This window comes from Diadema antillarum, unplaced genomic scaffold (assembly GCF_040938485.1).
Source record: "Diadema antillarum isolate AM-2024a unplaced genomic scaffold, OU_Dant_1.0 scf00000048, whole genome shotgun sequence".
In the NCBI taxonomy this organism is placed as follows: Eukaryota; Metazoa; Echinodermata; class Echinoidea; order Diadematoida; family Diadematidae; genus Diadema; species Diadema antillarum.
The window spans coordinates 1075001-1095533 of NW_027270937.1; the positions used below are offsets into that span (position 1 = coordinate 1075001).

General features: G+C 36.5%; 1 protein-coding gene across 1 annotated transcript; it reads left to right on the forward strand.

The window, feature by feature from the left end:
* Window positions 1-6009: 6009 nt before the first annotated feature.
* LOC139715422 (dehydrogenase/reductase SDR family member 12-like) lies at window positions 6010-18270 on the forward strand. Its single transcript, XM_071626996.1, has 9 exons — window positions 6010-6141; window positions 7560-7678; window positions 9526-9659; window positions 10544-10626; window positions 13037-13132; window positions 14172-14315; window positions 15026-15133; window positions 16124-16352; window positions 18045-18270. Exons 2-9 carry the CDS (start codon window positions 7623-7625, stop codon window positions 18167-18169), a joined length of 975 nt encoding a protein of 324 aa, XP_071483097.1. The 5' UTR covers window positions 6010-6141; window positions 7560-7622; the 3' UTR covers window positions 18170-18270.
* Window positions 18271-20533: the final 2263 nt, after the last annotated feature.

Consider the following 20533-nt stretch of genomic DNA (forward strand, 5'->3'; position numbering starts at 1 on the left):
AGCAGAAACTTCACAAATTCATAACTTTTGAACGGATTGTCCGATTTTCCTCAAACTCTCATTGATGTGTTCCACTAATATTGCTGCATTCACTCAACACACATGTCTATGAAGGTGAACTTGTCCTTTAATCAGAAAGATGATTCATGTCAGGATAATTGAATACTTTCCAAACAATGAGGGTTTAATTAGTATCCTTGATGAGAACATTGATTATGTATATAGTACATATATTGCATGTATTATATATATATATATATATATACATATATATATATATACATATATATATATATATATATATACATACATATATATATATATATATATAATTATATATTGACAGCAATGGACTATATATATATATATATATATATATATATATATATATATATATATATAATTAGGTATAGTGACAGCAATGGACTTAACCAGAACATGCCTGGGCGGCGCAAGGACAGTTAATCGCATATTGGCAGCAAATTGTATTATGTAATATGTAATATGTATTATGTATAAATTCAAAGATACTTTAAAAGTGGATAGGTCTCCGTAAATCTATGTTTTAAGTATAGCATTCACGTATGAACCAGGTGTATATCAGGATGTACAGCTGAATGTGTATTCTTTTCAACTAAAATTACAAGTTTTGACACTTTCATGCAGTACTAAGCTTTACATGTAAATACCCACTCGCTTACCTGTTTTCAACTGCTCTCCTGAAATATTAATTCACTGTTAAACATAAAAAGTCTCAATGTGATTCCAGAGATCATTGCAGACAATAAGGATTATTATGGACTAGCTTATTGGCTGACTTCTGAATAAAAATGAGAATGTGTTGTTAAAGGGGAAATCCAGTCCAAATAATAAGTTAGTCTGATTAAAAAAGAGTAAAATCTTACGAGTTCGACAGTAAATTTTGACTAAAATTGGATGAAAAATAAGGAGGTTATGACATTTTGAAGTTTTTTTAATTTCTGCAAAACAGTTTTTGTACAATTTATATGAATATGCAAATGAGTGAGCTAACCATGTCATACCCTCACACTATTGGTCGTGTATCATACCAAAAAATGACGAAAGTTCAATGTTCCCGTTGAAGTCTGAAACATGATACTTTTCCTGGTTGAATGACTTCAGAATAGTGATCAATTAGATATACCAAGATTTTAGCCTCGGGTATAATTGCGTTTGAATGAAAAACTGGAGATTTCAAAATTTTATGTAAAAACTTATGGCAAGTTGTGAGGGAATGACATGCTCACTTTTTCATTTGCATATTCATGTATTGACCGTTCAAGAACGGTCTCCTGAAAATTGGCGAAACTTTGAAATGTCATAACTTCCCTTATTTTTCACCCGATTTCGATCAAAATTTTATTGTTGAGCTCCTTGTATTTTACTCTTTCTTATCAGACTAACTTATACTTGGACTGGATTTCCCCTTTAAGTCATACGTAGTGAGCACACAAATGAGTCAAAGTGACAAGAGTGATTTTTTTTTTTTTTAGGAGGTGGTCAGTAAAACGAAATGTTGACTGATTGTTTTTGTTTTTGTTTTTTTTAAGGGAAATCCGGGACAAATTATAATAAGACTAAAAAGAAAGAGTATGATTTTCTGAGTACGACAGTGAAAATTAGATTAATGAAGATCGGATGAAAACTATCAAAGGAAGTTATAACATTATAGAGTTTCGCTAATTTTCATGAAACAATTTTTGAACAGTTAATATGAATATGCAAAATTTGAATAATTCCCGATTTGCATCAATTATTGATGATGCTATCTCGTCACAATATGCCATAAAATATTTGTGTATACATATAAGAATTATGATGAAATTTCCTGTTTTTTATCAAACGCAATCCTGCCCCATGTACAAAATCCTGATGTATCTGACTGATCATTATCCATTCGATGTTATTCGACCAGAAATAACACAATGCTTTATACTTTCAGACAAGGAAATGGAGTCTTTTGCTATTTTTGGTACACGGTCAATAGGAGACTGTGAAGTGATAGTATCATAAGCTCACTCACTTCCATATTTCCATCATCAGACTGTTCAAGACTTGTTGGACAAAAATTAACGCATCTGTAAAACTTCGAAAAAAAAACCTTATTAGGGTCTACATTTACTCCAATTTTGAGCAAATTTTCACTACCGTGTTTGTCATGTCTTATCTGTTGTTTTTTTTTTTTCAGACTAACTTTTATCTAGTCTGGAGTTCCCTTTCGGTATACTGTTGTTTTATCATCCATCGTTTGACCCCCTGATGGTGCAATTGTAGCTACATTTTAGCATTTTTTTTTTCCTCAAGCATGACACAATGAGTATACATCTCAAATTTCGACAGCATGTGCTGTTTAATGTTGGTAATAACATCTGATGTCTACTCTTTCAATATATATATATATATATATATATATATATATATATATATATATAACACAGTGCTTATATAGCGCATATCACTACCGTGGTGTCTCTTTGCGCTTAAAGGAGAGGGATGAAGTAGAAAGAAGAAATGCAGTGTACAATATGTGTACCATAAATGCAGAACCAAACTCATTCATAATACTTTTTGAACAGAAACAATGGATTTTGAAGTTTTAGGAAGGTGGAACACGATCTCGAATTAATTTACCGTAAAAATCAACAACAACGGGAAAAGTGTAAGGATTAGTGGGGCCACACATTCACATGCACATTCTCCTTTTTTTTTTGTCATTTCGACTAAGGATTTCCTTGAAATGTTTTCATTAATTTTGTTTCGAGGCCACTGCCATATCACATATCATTAGTAAGGTTTGTACTCAGATGGCAATCTCTTGTATTTTTCTTTCGTTGCTGTTGATGCTGTTGTGGTTATAGGCAAGATGAAATGAGGTCGACATGATTTTTCTATCAACTATTACGCCCCTTAACCGTTAACCTACAAATTGTAAGCTTTAGACAATCAACTGTTTTTAGATCATGTTCATTCATGTCAATTTGAAAGTCATTTTATCGCCGTATTTGTGTTCATGTTTTTCAAGGATGAATGCAAAAAAAAAGAAATAAAGCAAACAAACACACGAACTATCGACATGTTTTGTTTCCTTCTTTTTTTTGAAGGAAATCATAAATAGAAGAATTTTGTGCGTACGTGTTGGTTCACAAAAGATAAAAAGAAGAGATTTTAGTGCAAACCTTTGTCCGAAACCCTAAAGAAGACGCATGCATTGAAACTTTGGTGCAAGCCATGTTTTGAATACATGTAGGACTAGTCATAATAATAACTTTTCAAATTCAAATTCAAATTTATTTCACATGCTAAAAAGAAAACATCACGTTCACAATAAAACAGAAGTACATACATAGCACGTGAGGGATCAGTAAAGGCCGTATGAAGCCTATCGAGGCCGATTCCCTTACAAACAGTAAATAGGACGCAATTTCCATCAAATATACATTAACGAACAAAAACAACAAAGAAACACCACAACAATAAAAAGTGAGAAAAAGTGGCAAAATTATTACAATAATTACTCAATTGCACTTTGGATTAAAAACGTTTTGTATTGACGTTTAAAAGATGACAGTGTTGGACTCTCTTTAATAAAAGTTGGTAACTCATTCCAGCATTTTGCTCCAGTGTATCTAATTGTAGTCTTTGAGAACTTATATCTGTAAAAAGGTAAACATAATCTCGTTGGCACGTCTAGTGTTGTAGGCATGGATTGCACTATTTGGGGTAAACGAATTATGGAACGTGACAGGTAAGATACCTTTAAAGTATGAAAATATATGTGTAGCCACTTGTAATTGCAAAATTTGATCAATTTTCAAAATTTTCAATTTCTTAAACAGAACTGCAGTGTGTGCAAACGGATTTACATTACAGAGTATTCTTATTGCACGCTTTTGTAACATCAAAACACGATTCAGTGAATATAACGAACTGTGACCCCATATTATTGCACAATACGTTAAATGTGGGGAAATCATTGTGTGGTACATGGTCAAAAGAATCTTTAAAGGAAATATATGTTTTAGATAATTCATGACACCAACAATTCTACTTATTTTGATACAAATATCATCAAAATGACCTTTCCATGTTAAACCATCATCAATTGTAACACCAAGAAATTTTACTCTATTGACTTGCTTGATTTTGACATTACCTATATATATTTGTAAAACATCTTCATCTATTACCTTATTCTTTGTCTTAAATACCATATAACATGTTTTATCAATATTCAAAACCAAACGATTTGCAGTAAACCACGAATACACTTTCTGCATTTCTGAATTAATCTTATTGTTAACTTCATGCACATCCTGGCCTGAGAAAAATAAGTTTGTGTCATCTGCAAATAATATAGAATACAAATTAGGGCTTACAAACTGCAAATCATTAACAAATCGCAAAAAGAGAAGAGGACCCAGTACAGAACCTTGTGGAACGCCTGTATTCACATGGTACAACTCTGATTTTGTATTATTTACAACTGTATATTGTGTACGATTTGATGAATAACTTTTAAACCAGTTCAAAACATTTCCTCTTATTCCATAGTATTCCAATTTCATGATAAGTATTCTATGATCTATACAATCAAATGCTTTTGTTAAATCTAAAAATGTTCCTACCAAAAATTCATGATTCTCAAATGCATTTGATATTTTTTCCATAAATTCAAGTAACGCCATATACGTAGAATAACCATGTCTAAACCCAAACTGCTGATGATACAAAATATCATTGCTGTCAATAAATGATATCAATCGAGCATAAACTAATTTTTCAAACAATTTAATAAAAACTGACAACAACGATATCGGCCTATAATTTTGTAGCTGGTGTTTGCCCCCCTTCTTAAAAACTGGAATTACTTTTGCTACTTTAAGTTGTCGTGGGAATATCCCACTTTCCAGAGATGAATTTAGTATTGCACACAAGGGTTCCATTATAAAACACATTGATTTCTTGAATACATTGACTTGAATATCGTCATCACCAGGACTCTTATTTACTTTCAAATCATTTACAATAGTTAACATTTCGGATATAGTAATAGGCTTAAAAAACACAGATTGGCTATAAGTATTGCGCAGGTAAGTGTAAACAGAAGCAGATGAATTAGGCACTTCTGATACAATATTTCTTCCTATTGCACAAAAATACTCATTAGAATGTGTTGCTACAGACTCTGCAGAGTCGATAAAATGATCATTGACTTGCAACGATTCGATATGATTATTCTGCCTTTGTTTATTCATTACATCATTAATAAGAGACCATGTTTTCTTTAAATTCCCACGCACACAACTAAATTTCCTGTAATAATATTCACCCTTTCTTTTACGTATAGTTCCTTAACTAAATTCCTATAATGTTTAAATTTCTGTTCATTGGCGGCAGTACGATTCCTGAGATACTTACGATAAAATAAATACTTCTTTTTACACATTTTTCTAAGCGTGCTATTAAACCATGGTTTGTCATTTCTTCTTACTCCGTGCACGCACTTTTGTAATGGAAATATAATACATAACTTCATAACTATAATCATGGTAAATGATACACATCAAACTAATATGCCAGGGTTATACACCAAAAAAAAGCATTCAATATCAATTCATGTGATTTTATTTCACATTTCATTTTTTTAACCCAATAAGGCGTTTATGGAACTGTAGGCGAACTTTGTTATCATCAGTCCTTGTCATTGGCTGTTGATAAATTTTGCTTGAACCAATCACCATCCTATGAAAATGAACAATCGTAAACATAACTAGCCTTGAATCAGCGCCCTTCGAGACTAGCACGCAATGATAAACAAATGCACGTGCACAATACATGTGTACTCTACTAATCGTCATACCACCTAACCTCGTATCAACTTCCTCAACAAGGGTAGAGATTAGCGCCTTGATCTAAGACTAATTTTTACAGTTCATTACGCAACCTATGTACCTCTGAAGGTTGTCGACTGTGCTGTGTACGCCTCTTTTGAGCCTTCAAGAAGCTTTCTCTCATTGTTCTCGACGTCGTCGACAGAAATCTACGAAAGATTCAGACCACAAGACCTCTGTAATCATTCCAGATCGCTCATTATCTGACGAGATAATTCACGGCTGCATGGTAAGAGAAACTGCATTGTACTTAGGCCTGAAAACCTAGATCACTTCGTCGCCACAGCTTTATGCCCCACCGATGCGCGAGCGAGGTAGGTCTTCTGTGGGGTTTGGTGGTGCGGGTGCAGGCGCGGGCCGGTTGGGTGTGTACCGGAGGGACTGGGGCATGGGTTGGGGCCGCGGTGCGTAGCATTTGCATCAAAGGATGAGCTGAGCTTCCTTTGCAGGCCTTTTTATCCTCTACGTCTCGTTCAAAGCATGACTTTATCTGGTTGAGTTTGCTGAGAGAAAAGAAAAACTCTGGATACCCAGCACTATGATGTATGTAAGCCTAACCGCAGCAGCGACCCCATACGGACAAATACGTACCGTACCTGTGTGTTACAGCGCCCCGCGACGGGGTTAATGTAAGCCATGTGATGTGCGGCTTATCGAGACGGAGGTGATGCTGGATGGAGCACGTCTTTAATTGAATGTACAGGACTGTATCAGAATTTTAGTTCTGTTTTATGATGTTCGGTTGTGCATTCCAAGCTTTTCCTCTTCCGTGGACATGGTTGTGGAACAAAACAACTTTAGAATACTTAATACCACAATACCAGCAGGATGTGACACGGTAACTTTGGGGGTGACGTATCTCATCATAGTTCTGTGTAGGCTGGATTATACTGACCGTCCAATTTAATAATGATTCTGCATGTTTAATCTTGTGGATTTGGATTCATGATAGGTTTGTGTTGTGCAGGGAGTGGTTGGAGTTTGAGAGTCTTTGGCTTTGGCTTTATCAGGCTGTGGGTGTGGGAGTGAATTGTCACCTTCCCATGCCACGGAAAGGAGCTCTAGCCCTGTTTTAAGGCTGTACCACACACTTATGTGCACACTTACTATTCTTAACTTTAATATTTAAATAAGGAAAATGAAAAATCTTTTTTTTTTTGTAGATTTAACTTTTTTTCTTTCAGTGGCTGTATCATTATCATACAATCTTGTGCACACTAAATAAAATGTTTTTACTTATTCAGATGGAAAAAAAAATGTCAAAAATCCATAATTATCCATATTCACTTGTTTTGCTGGGGGCTTTTTGTGGTTTGGTTTTTTTTTTTTTTTTTTTGGGTTTTTTTTTTTGTTTTTTGTTGTTGTTGTTGTTGTTGTTGTTGTTTTTTTTTTTTGGGGGGGGGGGTTGTGTTTTGTGTCAGGCATGTGAGTATGAGAAAGACCCCCAAAGCAAGGCATGAGTCACACACCTACAGTGTACTTAACGCCCCACAAAAATGCATAAGACTTGGCAGGTCTTCATTGCATCTTATTGCCCTCTATCCCTATTGCCCTTGATCTACTGCATCGCAAACTGTACTGCTTATAATCTTTGTATGCTTGTATTGGTATTACCTTATATTCTTTTCACATTACATTCACACACAGGTCACTGAATTGATTTTCAGCTTGCTGCATTACTGAGACCCACACAGTGACAAGGCCCAAATCATGTCTCTGTATCGAAGCTCAGTTTTCGTTGTGAAGGGACTGCGGGAATTTTGCAGGTGAGTGGATAAATTGTAGAACTTTGAGAATGCTTAACTCATTATGTGCCATGTTTGCACGCCCAACTCAAGTCGACAGCATGCCAAGTTTGCATATTCTGCTCAAATGCCCAAACCAGCCAACTGATTGATACATGTACATCGCCAAACACCACAGTACAGTGAAAGTGTTTCTCACAATTCCATTCCTGTCACATGTAGCTTGCATTTTCTGTGGTGGTGACCATCAAGAGGTGTCCCCTAAGTACTGGATTTGTGAGTAAATTCTAAGTTTCTTGCACTGTTTTGTGTGTAAAAGTCATGTCTCTACAATAATGTAGTTACTGGTCATTTGAAAGAATTTCAGTCACAGATTTGTCATACAATTTATATCAAAGCAAAACTTGGCATTTTCTCTACAACTTTGCTCATGACATGTCCAGGGTAGCAAAATGTATAAAAAGTTGCATAGATTTGAAAAACAGAATGCTTTCACAAAGTATTCCTTGCTGTCTCAGAATAATGTGGCACACAGGGGGTTTACACCATGAAACATCAAGAGTTAAGATGAATAAATGCTGCTAATGAGTAGTGTTAAAATTCTTTTTGAAAACATCTCTACATGTACTTTTCATGTTGTCTGTATGCTTCACACTACAAGTACTGAAACAAATGTACCCATGATACATTCACAGAAGCATTCTTAAGTCATGATTTTCAATCAATGTATTATTTTGTTGATATGAACTTGAACGCAATAATATGGTGACAACGCCATGATTTGCTCCTGAGACAATTGCTCCAGTCTTATTTTCTCTCAGGACCTAGGGTTAGGGTTGTCATAGGGTTTGAAATAGGTTTAGTTTTGTGTGAGGATTAGGGTAAGAGTTATGACTGTGGGCAGAAGTTATGTTTGTCGTAATGTGCAGAATGCTAGTATATATCTTGGGAGCAATTGTTGCAGGAGCAAATGTCATTTAACCACGCAATACACATGTACAGACCTATTACCTACTGAATAAAAGTCCCCAATAGAAGGTCTACACAGCCCTGACTTAAGTACCAGGTATTGTGTACCTCAGGCAAACAGCAATAATGTACAAAGGTCCAATTCAAATATCATAGTTCTCACCATAAATCTAATAGAGAGATTCAGAGGGTTGTATCTGTCCAGAATGTAAACTGTAACAGGGTAATTCACACAGTCATATTTGAAGGATGATAGTGAAAACTCCAGAAATTTGGGTAAAAAATCGAATGTTTATGATCCATAAATGGCATTCTTTCTGTGTCCCATGCATATGCGGAAAGAGCAAATATAGGCTTTGCCCTATATCTCCCCCTCCCCCCCCCCCCCCCCCACCATGTATTGCTGCATAGACAATTGAAGCTCAGGTATGCTGTAAAGCATTTTGTCATAGTACCTGGTAGGGCATGGCTGTGCACCGTACCAAAACTTTCACACGATTACATGATGCAATCTAACCAATCATGACACATATACTTCATCTGTTTACCATATTACATTGAAAACCCATAGAGGGCATAGGTACAATGTATTAATAACTACTTAGTATACACAGCCCTGTCGCTGTACACAAGGCGTTGTGTACAGCAACAGGGCTGTGCATAGTTACGGTATTAAAGTATTTTCCGCAGAAATTATCTTTGTCTTGTCACCATCAAATTAGTACATCTAAAGTTACATGTAGCTGCATATCTTACAATGGAGAAGAATTTGCTAGAACTTTGTCACACCAAACAAGAGACTTTCCAGTTGAAACTAGTAATAGTATTTGAAAGTTTTTAGGAGGAAGGGTAATTTCTTGATGCTATGCTCTATCTCTCTCTCTCTTCCTTTCGCTCAGGAGTGGCTACGAACGTGCAGCCAAGTCCTTCGATCAGACTGCCCTCGAAATCAACGTCGCCGGCAAGTCGTTCCTCATCACCGGTGCCAACAGTGGTATTGGGAAGAGCACTGCCCTCGCTGTGGCTCAGAGAGGTAAGCTGTATGTCTCAACGTTCAGAAATGTTTTGTGGGCTTTTCATAGCATGTATACTGTATGACAAAGACAAGAGAGGGGAGTATGGATTCATGATGGTATGTGTATGATTGTATCTTTTGAACTCCAGTTTCTACCAATTTTTTTGTCTCGATTATTATATGGTTTGATGAAATTCATGCCAACTTTCATTATTTGGTGGAGAGAAAAGAGGTACCATATCAATTATGATTCACATGATGTGAGCAAGACTTATGCAATCTATCAAAATCACATGCCAAATATCCAGAGCATACAAAATAGGATATAGTCCATAGTAACACTAGGGAGTAATTTAAGACATATGCACAGTGCAAATTTGACTTTGAATGTGTGAAGAAATTCTGAGGCTATAAGCTTATCAAATGTACAATTATGTTTAGGGATTCTAGAAATATAGGTTATGTGTGCATGCTGATTTTTTTCCTATGATCCAGATGTGACTGTATTATGACATATCCCTTGAATTAACGGAAAACTCATTTCAAGAACAGTAACCCGTCCAATATTAATGAATAAACTCTTTATGAAATCCATTACTGAGATCAGATTTGTCGTCGTTAGAACATTCATTTTCCTTGTGAATAAAGTCCTTGTAAATAGAGGTACAAAGTATCTTGTGTTTGGAGTGAAAAATCAAAATATCTCAGCTCAAGTGCTTGGCTTAATTCATGGACATGGATGACATGTTGTGCCAAGATGAACAAAGTATGCACTATGAATATCTTTATTGAAATCTTAGGGTATTCCTGTACTAGTGTGCAGCATTGTTATGTGACCCTTGTAATATTGGTGTCATGTGATCAGTGTTTCTCGTTTCTTATTGGCTGAATCATACCTTAAGGTGGCACTGTACACATGGTGTGTCGGAACCAGGAGCGAGGAGAGGAGGCCAGGAAAGAGATCGCAGAAACCACAGGAAATGAGGTTTGTATTTAAAACAAAGTCCTTCTCTTGGGAAACTTTCAACCCAAATCTTGAATCACATTATTTTGTTCAAATCTTCATGTGATAAATAGATCACATATAATATTTGATCAAACCATGGAAAGCATGCCTTGGAAGTGGGCTTAAAATCATACCAAACTTATTTGCCCCTCTGCACCGATAAAGATGATCAATTTCTGTGTGGGAAGCTCTATGTGGAAGGCTTTGTGCAGCTGGAGTACATGGACAGTTGAAAACTTCATCTGGGCTAAAATCATTTATCTTACTTGCCCGAAATTTCTCTCTGAGATTTCTTTTGAATGTGTTGATTTAAGCATTCTCCAAGAGATGATGTACCTCTTTTGTTCCGTTTGCGTTTGTTTTGCCTTGTGCACTTCTTGTTTTAGTTTATCTTGTGATTTGACTATGCACTGTTATCCTCTGCCCTTTGGCATATCTAGATGAAGTCTGTACAGGGCTTTGCAAATGCTTACTAGTATAGTTATTTCTTGAAAATATAGTCGGTTTGAAATGTAATCATTCTGTTAAATTTTACTGATAGACCTTAATGAGTTTGTTGGGCATGAAATTGGTGGACAACCAAAGAAAATTGATGCATTAACTCTTTATGTGCCATGTTCGCACGTCCGACTCAGTCGACGGTGTGCCTACTTCACATATTCAGCTCAAACGCATAAACCCGCCCAAACCAATCAATAAATCGCCAAATGCCCCTGCCGGTACAATGAAATCATCTCTGGCAATCCCATTCCTGTCACATGTATCTTGTATTTTATGTGCTGATCGACTATCAAGTTGTGTTTCTTACTTGATTTGCGAGTAAATTCTTAGTTTTTATCTCTGTTTTGTGGGCAAAAGTCATGTCTCTATGTGACTGTGTATCACAAAACGAACAAAAAGTCGGACACACTGATTTTGTGTGAGGACTGAAAATAGGTGAAATGGGTCAACCGAGCCGATCTTGACTTTTTCATATTTTCTGGAAGAGCAAGTCTTCTTCTACATTATGCTAAAATTTGGGATCATAAAACGGGCAGGAAAGTGTGTTTTCTAGCAGTTTATCTCGAAATTATTTTTGGCAGAATAGTGTGATTAACTGTATCTTTAGAGTCCCCTTTTCATTTCCTAAAAACCTTGTACACACTCTTCATTTTCAACTCCTATAACTTTTGAAAGGATGATGCTACTGCTTTGAAAGTCGGCATTAATTAAGGACAGAGTGTGTTAATAAGGCTTGCTCAATTTCAGTTTGATACAGTTGTATGATAATCCCTTCATTGTTGTTACTCCAGTGGTTTACATCCTGTTTTGTGTTGCTTTTTTTTTGTCCCATGCATTCATCACACAGCCAGCACGGCTTGGTAAAAATTAAGCGCTTGAATAGACACTGTACTTCAGAGCCTCTATTCTCAGTTCACACTTTTCCTGAGTGTGTGCTTTCTTTCCAATATTTAGATAAATTAGGAGAGTCCATTTGATTTGAGTTATACATCATTTTAAAGCTTAAAGTCTGCTCTTTCAGAATATGCTCTTAACTAAAATTTCATGTCTGGCGACTTTTTGTTTGTTTTGTGGTGCAGGGTCACCTATGATAATGTAGCTACTGGTCATTTGAAAGAAAAGTAATCATAGATTTGTCATGCAATTTATACATCAAAGGAAAGCTTGGTATTTTCTGTACGTCTTTGCCCCTAACATGTTCCGGGGTAACAAAAATCCATAAAAGTTGCATTGATTTGAAGAACAAAACATATTCCCAAAGGATGACTACGTTGCAGTCTCAGAATGGCACACAAGCGGGTTTATACTATGGCACATAAAGAGTTAACCTAAAAGATAATCGTCCAGTAAATGGCTTAATCAAACTTCATTTCCACTTATGATTTTGTTTGGGTTTGTGGAGTGATGCAGTTTTCAAATTTTACATGATTAGAGTGTAATCCTGTAAATGCCAAATGCCATCTACTGTTTGCAAAATCAGGCACTGTATTATCAGCATAATAGGAAGTTCATCAATTTTAGTCATTGCTCTCTGACAATTAGTTTTCAGTGGTTTTTCTTGATGTATAAACATCTGCTGAACATTATCATCGCTGGGGTGACAAGACCTCGTATCTACAAAATGTCAAATGTTCAGGAGAGCACAAAAACATGGCGGCCAAAGCACTGTAGTGAATGGGAAAGCCTCTCCTTTGACATGTCGTGGTGGCTTCATTTTTGGAGTAAGACAGTTGGAATTTGGCCAAGACATCACTTGACCCATTATTTGACCATTAAGCCAAAAAAGTCATTTTCGCCAAAATTTCAGATACAAGGTCTTGTCACCACAGCAAAGATATGCTATAAATACATTCATTTTTTGTATGCACTGAATATTTTTACATTCCAGGATGTGCATCTTCACATAGTAGACATGTCAGACTCGCAGAAGGTAGCAGACTTCGCCAAGGAGTTTGTCAATAGTGGCAAGCAGCTGCACGTTGTCGTGAGTATTGTCTCGTCTCACATTTTCGGAGCAACACAGCAGTGTGGGTTTTATAGTTGTGCTGCTAGATGAATAAAAAATTATGCATCCCTGTCATTTCAATGTCAGTTTGGTAGTCATTGTTAACTTCTATTTCTGCAGTGCCTTTAGGTATATCAGGCTTAACACATGTCTTTGCTGCCAGTAGCCTTGTATTATTCCTCCCTCACCCCCATAAAAAAAAAAAATAATAATAAAAAAAAAAAACTGAGCCAAAGCAAAACTTAACTGAAACTACTATCACCCACACTGTGGAAAGACTTGCTTTCCATTCAGTGACGTTTAATGTATTATTAGACCTTATGGATTGCTTTTGTTCCAGTGCAATGTCTAAAAATACCATTTATTTGATCTCTCAGGGAAAAAAAGAATATCTCTCCAAGTGGATGCACACACTGTATACTTCATCTGGTGCCATGACATTTACTCCAATGACAAACTAAACCTACAAAACCCTATCACACCCCTAGTCCTAACCCTAAGTCCTTGGAGAAAATACGACCGGAGCAACTGTTGCAGGAGCAGCTGTCGTGTCGCCACTACATCAATGCCATCATGCAATGATGATGATGATGATGAAGGAGACTCGTATGACACTGTAGGAGCACTATCCAAAGTTTATAAGACGAATAAGTTTGTTTTTGGTTTTTTTTCTGTGATCTATAAACATGCCAGAATGGGAGAAGGGGCTTTTTTTTCGTGGACAAGCAAAGCTCCCCAAAGTCCAGCAGCCACAAAAGGGGCCAATCCATATGATACATGTACAATGGTCTTCTCATACTTTCTTCAGAGTGAAAATGTTGATTTCCTTCTCACCACTTCCTGTTTGGGTTCAAAGGTCAATAATGCAAAATGCATTGTGAACACAATGCTCCAAAATTTCCAGCAGCTACAAAGGAACCCTTTCTTGAAATACACTAATGTTTTGAAATTGTCTACTAAGCAGAAAAAAGCAACAACAAATATTTTCCTTCTCACCACTTCCTGTTTGGGTTCAAAGGTCAATAATGCGGGATGCATGGTGAACACAAGGCAGGAGACAGCTGCTGGCTATGAGGTGAACTTTGCCACCAACACCCTGGGCACCTACATCCTCACCTCACAGCTCATTCCTCTCCTCCAGCAAGTGGAGAATGCAAGAGTGGTAAGACATGTATTACTGTATATGCCATATATTTAGCGAGTCTAAATTTTCACGAATCGGGACTTCCTTACGATTTCTCAAGTGGTTAAATTTGCGATCATGGAGTACAGTACTGAACGGAGGAATGTAAAAATATCTATTCGTGCACATCATAGTCATATAGCTATCAGAGTCAATATTTTTGAGTGTCATTAAATTTGCGACTAGCACCTGACTCGCAAAATTAATAATAATAATGATAAGGTCTTATTTATCCAGGGTAGCCTCCTCAGTGTTGCCACTGCTCTACCAGAGGGCCCTGCCATTCACGAAAATAAAAACCTTGCAAAATATTTGGCGTATGCAGTATTGCAGCAACAAAGACCATTGGTTTAGCTGTGTGAAAATTACAGTTTGCCTTTGGAAAGACAAACATATTTTGCCACTTTCCTTTGAAAAGAGTCCATGTCTGTGATGTCTCCCGAGTTAACATGAATTTTTTGATATTGCTTACCATAATGAGGACCAAAAGAAACAGATTTCAATCATTGGAGTGTAACACATGACAGATGTTGATTACACAGGGGGTTTACACCATGGCGCATGAAGAGTTGAGAAGTAAGTAATTGATGTCAGATTTATGTTAGAACATTATCAATGCAGCTATGCTGAATGTGACTGATGTGATGGACTGCAAATTAAAGTGATAATATCTGTTATTTATTTCACAGATAACAGTTTCATCAGGTGGAATGTACACACAGAAGCTAAATTTGAATGACCTTCAGAACAAGAAGGTGTCAACTTTTGAGGGGACAGCTGTCTATGCTGGCCAAAAGGTATGCAACTTAGAATCATAGGCCTAAAGGAATGGATGTTGAACACATACAAACCCATATTAGTTAGCTCTTAAGAACTGTGATCATACAGTAAATATAAGAGTTCATAAGCTGTACATTGTTAGTAGTACAAATAGCCTGTTCTAAACTATTGCAATGAATGAATAGTTCAATATTATTAAACACGGTTTAATAATATTTTCAAAAGACAGTACAAAAAACATTGATTAGTAAGTATTGATATACATGTATAAATGGGTATATTGGTCTTTCTTCTATTTGTATTATGGTGTTTAATCTTTTTCTTTTTTTTTAAAGTGATTTTAAAATGATTATAATGCGGGGTATGTGCAACATAACAAACCTATTCTGGCTTTCTACGCGCATACCATTTTCCGATCAACCAAACACACAATGTTAATGAGTTTCTGTTCTTTTTGTACCTGTGATATCTGTTTTCCCCATGTGGTTTTTATTCTTTTGTCTTTATCATAATCTCGCCTTGTTTTGTTGATGTTTCCATTGTTTTTAAACTCACTTTTTGTACAATTTGCTCATATTCACATGTAGTTTTGTATATTTATATATTGAATCGGAAATATAAGATTGAATTGAATATTGTGTGTGAGTGTGCATAATATGTGTGTGTGTGTATGTGTGTGTGTGTGTGTGTGTAACATAAGGGCAACATGATTACATGTATATCTGGATTTTTCTGGAGCAAAAATATTCTTATTAGGAAATCAAAAGAACACTTTGCCCGGCTCCACCAGAAGGCATGAAGAATGATAGTTGCCTCAACACATCCCTGTAACTGATTGAGTGATTAACACTTTGCATATTATTACAAATGAACAATTATGAACAAAAAAAGGGTTATTTATACATTGATGTAGATTATTCTACTTACATACCAACAATGTATTTTTTTTTCTGCTCTCAATGTTCTTTCGTCATGTTCCTCCCCACCCCTGCTCCTAAACATCACAGAGACAGCAGGTGATTATGACAGAACAGTGGGCTAAGAGGCACCCAGAGATCAAGTTCTTCTCCATGCACCCTGGCTGGGCAGACACTCCGGCGGTGCGCACCTCCATGCCTGACTTCTACGAGCGCATGAAGAACCGCCTGAGGACCCCGGAGCAAGGGGCGGACACCCTGGTGTGGCTGTGTCTGGCAAGCAGTGTTCAGGAGGAGAAGAGTGGGGGGTTTTATCTAGGTATGTGCGACAATAATGGGGTAACTTATTTAAATGTTGTTGCTACGTAATATCAGCTTATGTCCATAATCTTTTTGGATTGATAGTAGCATACTTTGGCACTGCAACATGTCTCTTTTCTCAGTGATTAACTCATAATGTGCCAGACCCAAAACCCCTAACGTGCCAGACGTTTTTACCCAACGCCAGAAAGTTTGCGAACTGGATTGACAATATAATTTAAAACTGTTATATATCTTTGAAACTATTGACTGTTTTGAATTGAGTTCTACACAACAAATATCAAGAAATGATTGTTCTTTCGTGTCATGTAGTCACTTTGCTGTAATATCTATCTGTACCTGAAATATTGCAGAAATAATCGATATCATTAAACAATTATTACAAATTTTTGTGTAGTATGGAAAGAAAGAGTCAGTCGTGATTTTACTTCAATAGAACGCTCCCTTGACTCTGTGAGAAAGTTTTAGAGCTACATTTCCTCTTTCAAATGATAACAAATTTGTCTTCTAGAGTTGTATAATTCCAAAGATATTGGCAGTTCAATTTGTCTTTTCAATTTCATTTTCTGCCTCGGTAATGCATTCCCAAATCTGTGTCCTTTAGTCCCCGATCCTGTATTTGAAACTCAAGTAAATCCTGGGTCCAGTCCTGGAAGAGTGCCTTTTGTCCACATGAGAAGGAAGCACCTCTAATCTTTCTTTTGTCTCTACTACGACCAGGCGTACTCTATTGAAATCGGCAGGCCTTGTCCGCGAGGAGTTTGTGTTTGCGCAATTCCTTGGTTTACAGGTCTACTTTCTGTCCACTGTACATGTGCATAGACAAGAACAAAAGCGTGTTCTTCTTTTATACTAGCGTGGGGACGATTAGTGAAGTTCACTGTCCAAGACAAAAGGATGAAATACTTGACTGACGAACGAAAGCTTGACTCTCTTTGAGGGACAAAATGAAAGCCGCTCCCGCCGGAGAGCGCCCAAGCAGAACAATGCGAGTGGAAACGCATAGACAACACACACAGATTCAGTAGCATACACACGCATGGTTTATCAGTGAGAAATTTGATCTATACACAACTCGCAGAGGGTGTGCTCTCTGCGGATTTTCCCGACGCGAAAAAAATACATCTAGCTGAAAAATCACACATTTACTCAAAATTTTCCAATGTAAGTATACTCATATTTTTAGTGGAAATGATGGCGATGCTAATCAGCTACCAGTACATATAAGTGGCATTTTCTTGTTGTAATGCATTTTGGTACCACAAGAACTTAAATGACCAATGTTTTTCGCGCTCTTCTTAGTCGCCGATTGGCGACCATGGCACATCAGGACTAAGGTCGCTGTTCGGCGACCATGGCACGTTAAGAGTTAAGAGAAGAAATGGTAGGTATTCAGTATGTTTTAGAACAGTGTGAAAAAGATTGCTTATGATATACACTGTATATCATAAGCAATCTATTTCACACTGTTCTAAAACACACTGAATGAAACATTGTGTCTTCTTTGTTTTTTTTCAATATTTATGTTTCTTACTATTTTTCTATGAAGAAAGCACAGTGTAATTCATAAATATTGTTACTAATGCTTGCAGTTCAATATTGCAGCAATGAGTTTAAAGTGTTTGGTGTTTTTCATTAGAACTGTACTTACATTTGTATATACTGATTTGTTTACATCATCATGTTTCAGATCGCAAGCCTCAAGCAAAGCATCTAACCTTCACCTGGACCCACTCTTCTGAACAAGAGGAGGAAAAACTGATGACGGTGTTGGAAGAGATGGCATCGAACTTCACAAAATCGCAATCGGAATAGACAACATTCCATTTAGAGACTTCCCATCCACATTGACGGAGGCAGTTCTATGCAGTACCTTCGCATTCAGTGGAACTTTACAACTCAACATGATATTAGCAGTCAGCCTGAACAGACCACATTTTGTGATGCTTGTGGTCGCAGTGCAAAGTGTGCTGTGCCAGTCAGGTTACATAATCACCACACTGGTTCTCCGCATGTTTGATATGGAAGATGATGCCTCCACATCAAGATCTTCGAGGAAATCCCTAATCCTCTTTTGTTTGTTTGATTGTCTGTCTGTCCGTTTGTTGTTTGTTTGTTTGATTCATTCATTCATTGTAAGACCTGGTCAGTAGCTGTCATTGTTTATTTCAGTGAACAGTTTGGTGTGTCTCCAAAATCATGAGTTAAGATAAAGAGTACATCTCTGGGTATGTATGGGACTACAGTCGATGAGATTGCATCATGCAGTCAAACTTCACCCTCCACATCGCCAGAACAACAACAACAACAAAACTAAATGTCTCAATTCTTCCTCACTGAACAGTGTTACAAGTGATATCTGAGGAAAAATCACTCTGTTTCATTACTGAGGGTGTGTAAAAGCATTTCCTTTGGCAGAAGTCTTGATTTCTGATGTAGTGACAAGGTGGTTTACAGACACAATCTTGATGACTTTAGTAGGGCAGGATATCATACGTCTTCCTGTCAGTTGGTTGTGTCTGGAGAGGCGATCAATCTGCCGAATTATTGCAGTGAAAGATGTGATTTTCATGCTTTCATTATATGTCAGCCATGTTGTTCAGTTGTTGCTTCGCAGGCCTGATGTTATCTGATGATAAAAATGATTCCATAGGATTGATTTTATTTTCTATGTATGGACATTTTAGTACGGGTGACTGCTATTACCAAAAAGTCCACAGGACTGCTAGTTTTCTTTTGTCATATCAAAAATTCATATAGCGGAACAATAAAGAAATATATATATATAAATATACACAGATTTTGGGACCTGAATTTTACTTCATTGTTACAACAAAATGGTTATAACTGTGTTCATTATAACATGAGTGCACAGTAATTGTTTGTGGATAAGTATTGTAGACTGTTTTTTATGTGCTTGCCATGACTAAATGGATAAAGGATGTTCACTGAGTGAAACCTCAAACACTGCTTTGAGCAATACATGACCCAATGCTGCCACAAAATTACTGGTATGCATGTACACATAACTTAAAAAAAAAAAAATTCCTTTACATCTCATGCATTCATTGCACTATGTTAGTCTTTATCTTTCATTTCGTTTTGTGTGTGCATGTGTGTGAAGAGAGAGAGAGAGTGAGAGAGAGAGGATGTTGATTGAGGTGTTTGATGTTGTTTATAAGACCATTTTAGTTTGTGTTCTGTATGTCATTTTTCCTGAAGAATATTAGCTCAGTACTTCCAGTGGTAACAGTTCAAAACTGAGAAATTCAGATGGTTTGTTTGTTTGGTCGGTCAGGTAATAATATGATGTGTGGCACAGAGGTCTAATGTACACTAGTTTCTTTTAAGTCAATATTCAACATTCCCAAACACTGCCCTATGATGTCTTGTTGTAATGTTGTAATATAAGCCAGTGATTGGTTGTATGATGACTTTCATTTTCATCCTGATTGATCTGGTGATGTAATCATTGTGTAGATTTTGATATTCAAAGTGGATAATTTAAAGAGGAATTAATCAAGTACCAAAAATAGGGAGCTTGATCATGTTCATAGACCTGTCGTAAAAGTATGCTTACATAGGTGCAACATATTTGACAACAAAAGCAATAGTATAAACATGATACAAGACCAGGAATAATTGCCAATTTAAAGGGATAGTACAGTATTGGTGGAGATGAAAATTGGGCTCTTAGCTTTTTGCGAGATACCAAGAAAACACTTATGAAATAGTACATAGCATACCATCTTAAGAGGAATTCAAAGTTTATTTGATGAAAATCGGGTTTGGAATGACTGAAACATCCAAAAACAAAGTAAAACAAAGTGATCGTAATAAAGTGTGGGTCCCACACTTATTAGAATCACTCTGTTTTGGATATCTCAGCCATTTCAAAACCAATTTTCATCAAATAAACGTTGAATTCCTAGAATTACAAGCTCTTTCATATTTCATAAGAGGTTTCTCATTATCTCACCAAACAATGTTAGAAACCTGAAATTAGGTCTCAACCAAAACTATACGATCCCTTTTAGCCTGTTGAGGACGAGTCCCGAGTATACTCGGGCAGGTGTCTATGGGAAATGCACGTTATAGCAAAATCAAACCGTCCTCAACGGGTTAATAAGTAATTGTAATGCACTGATGCGATGCATTCTAACTGTTGCAGTGATTAAT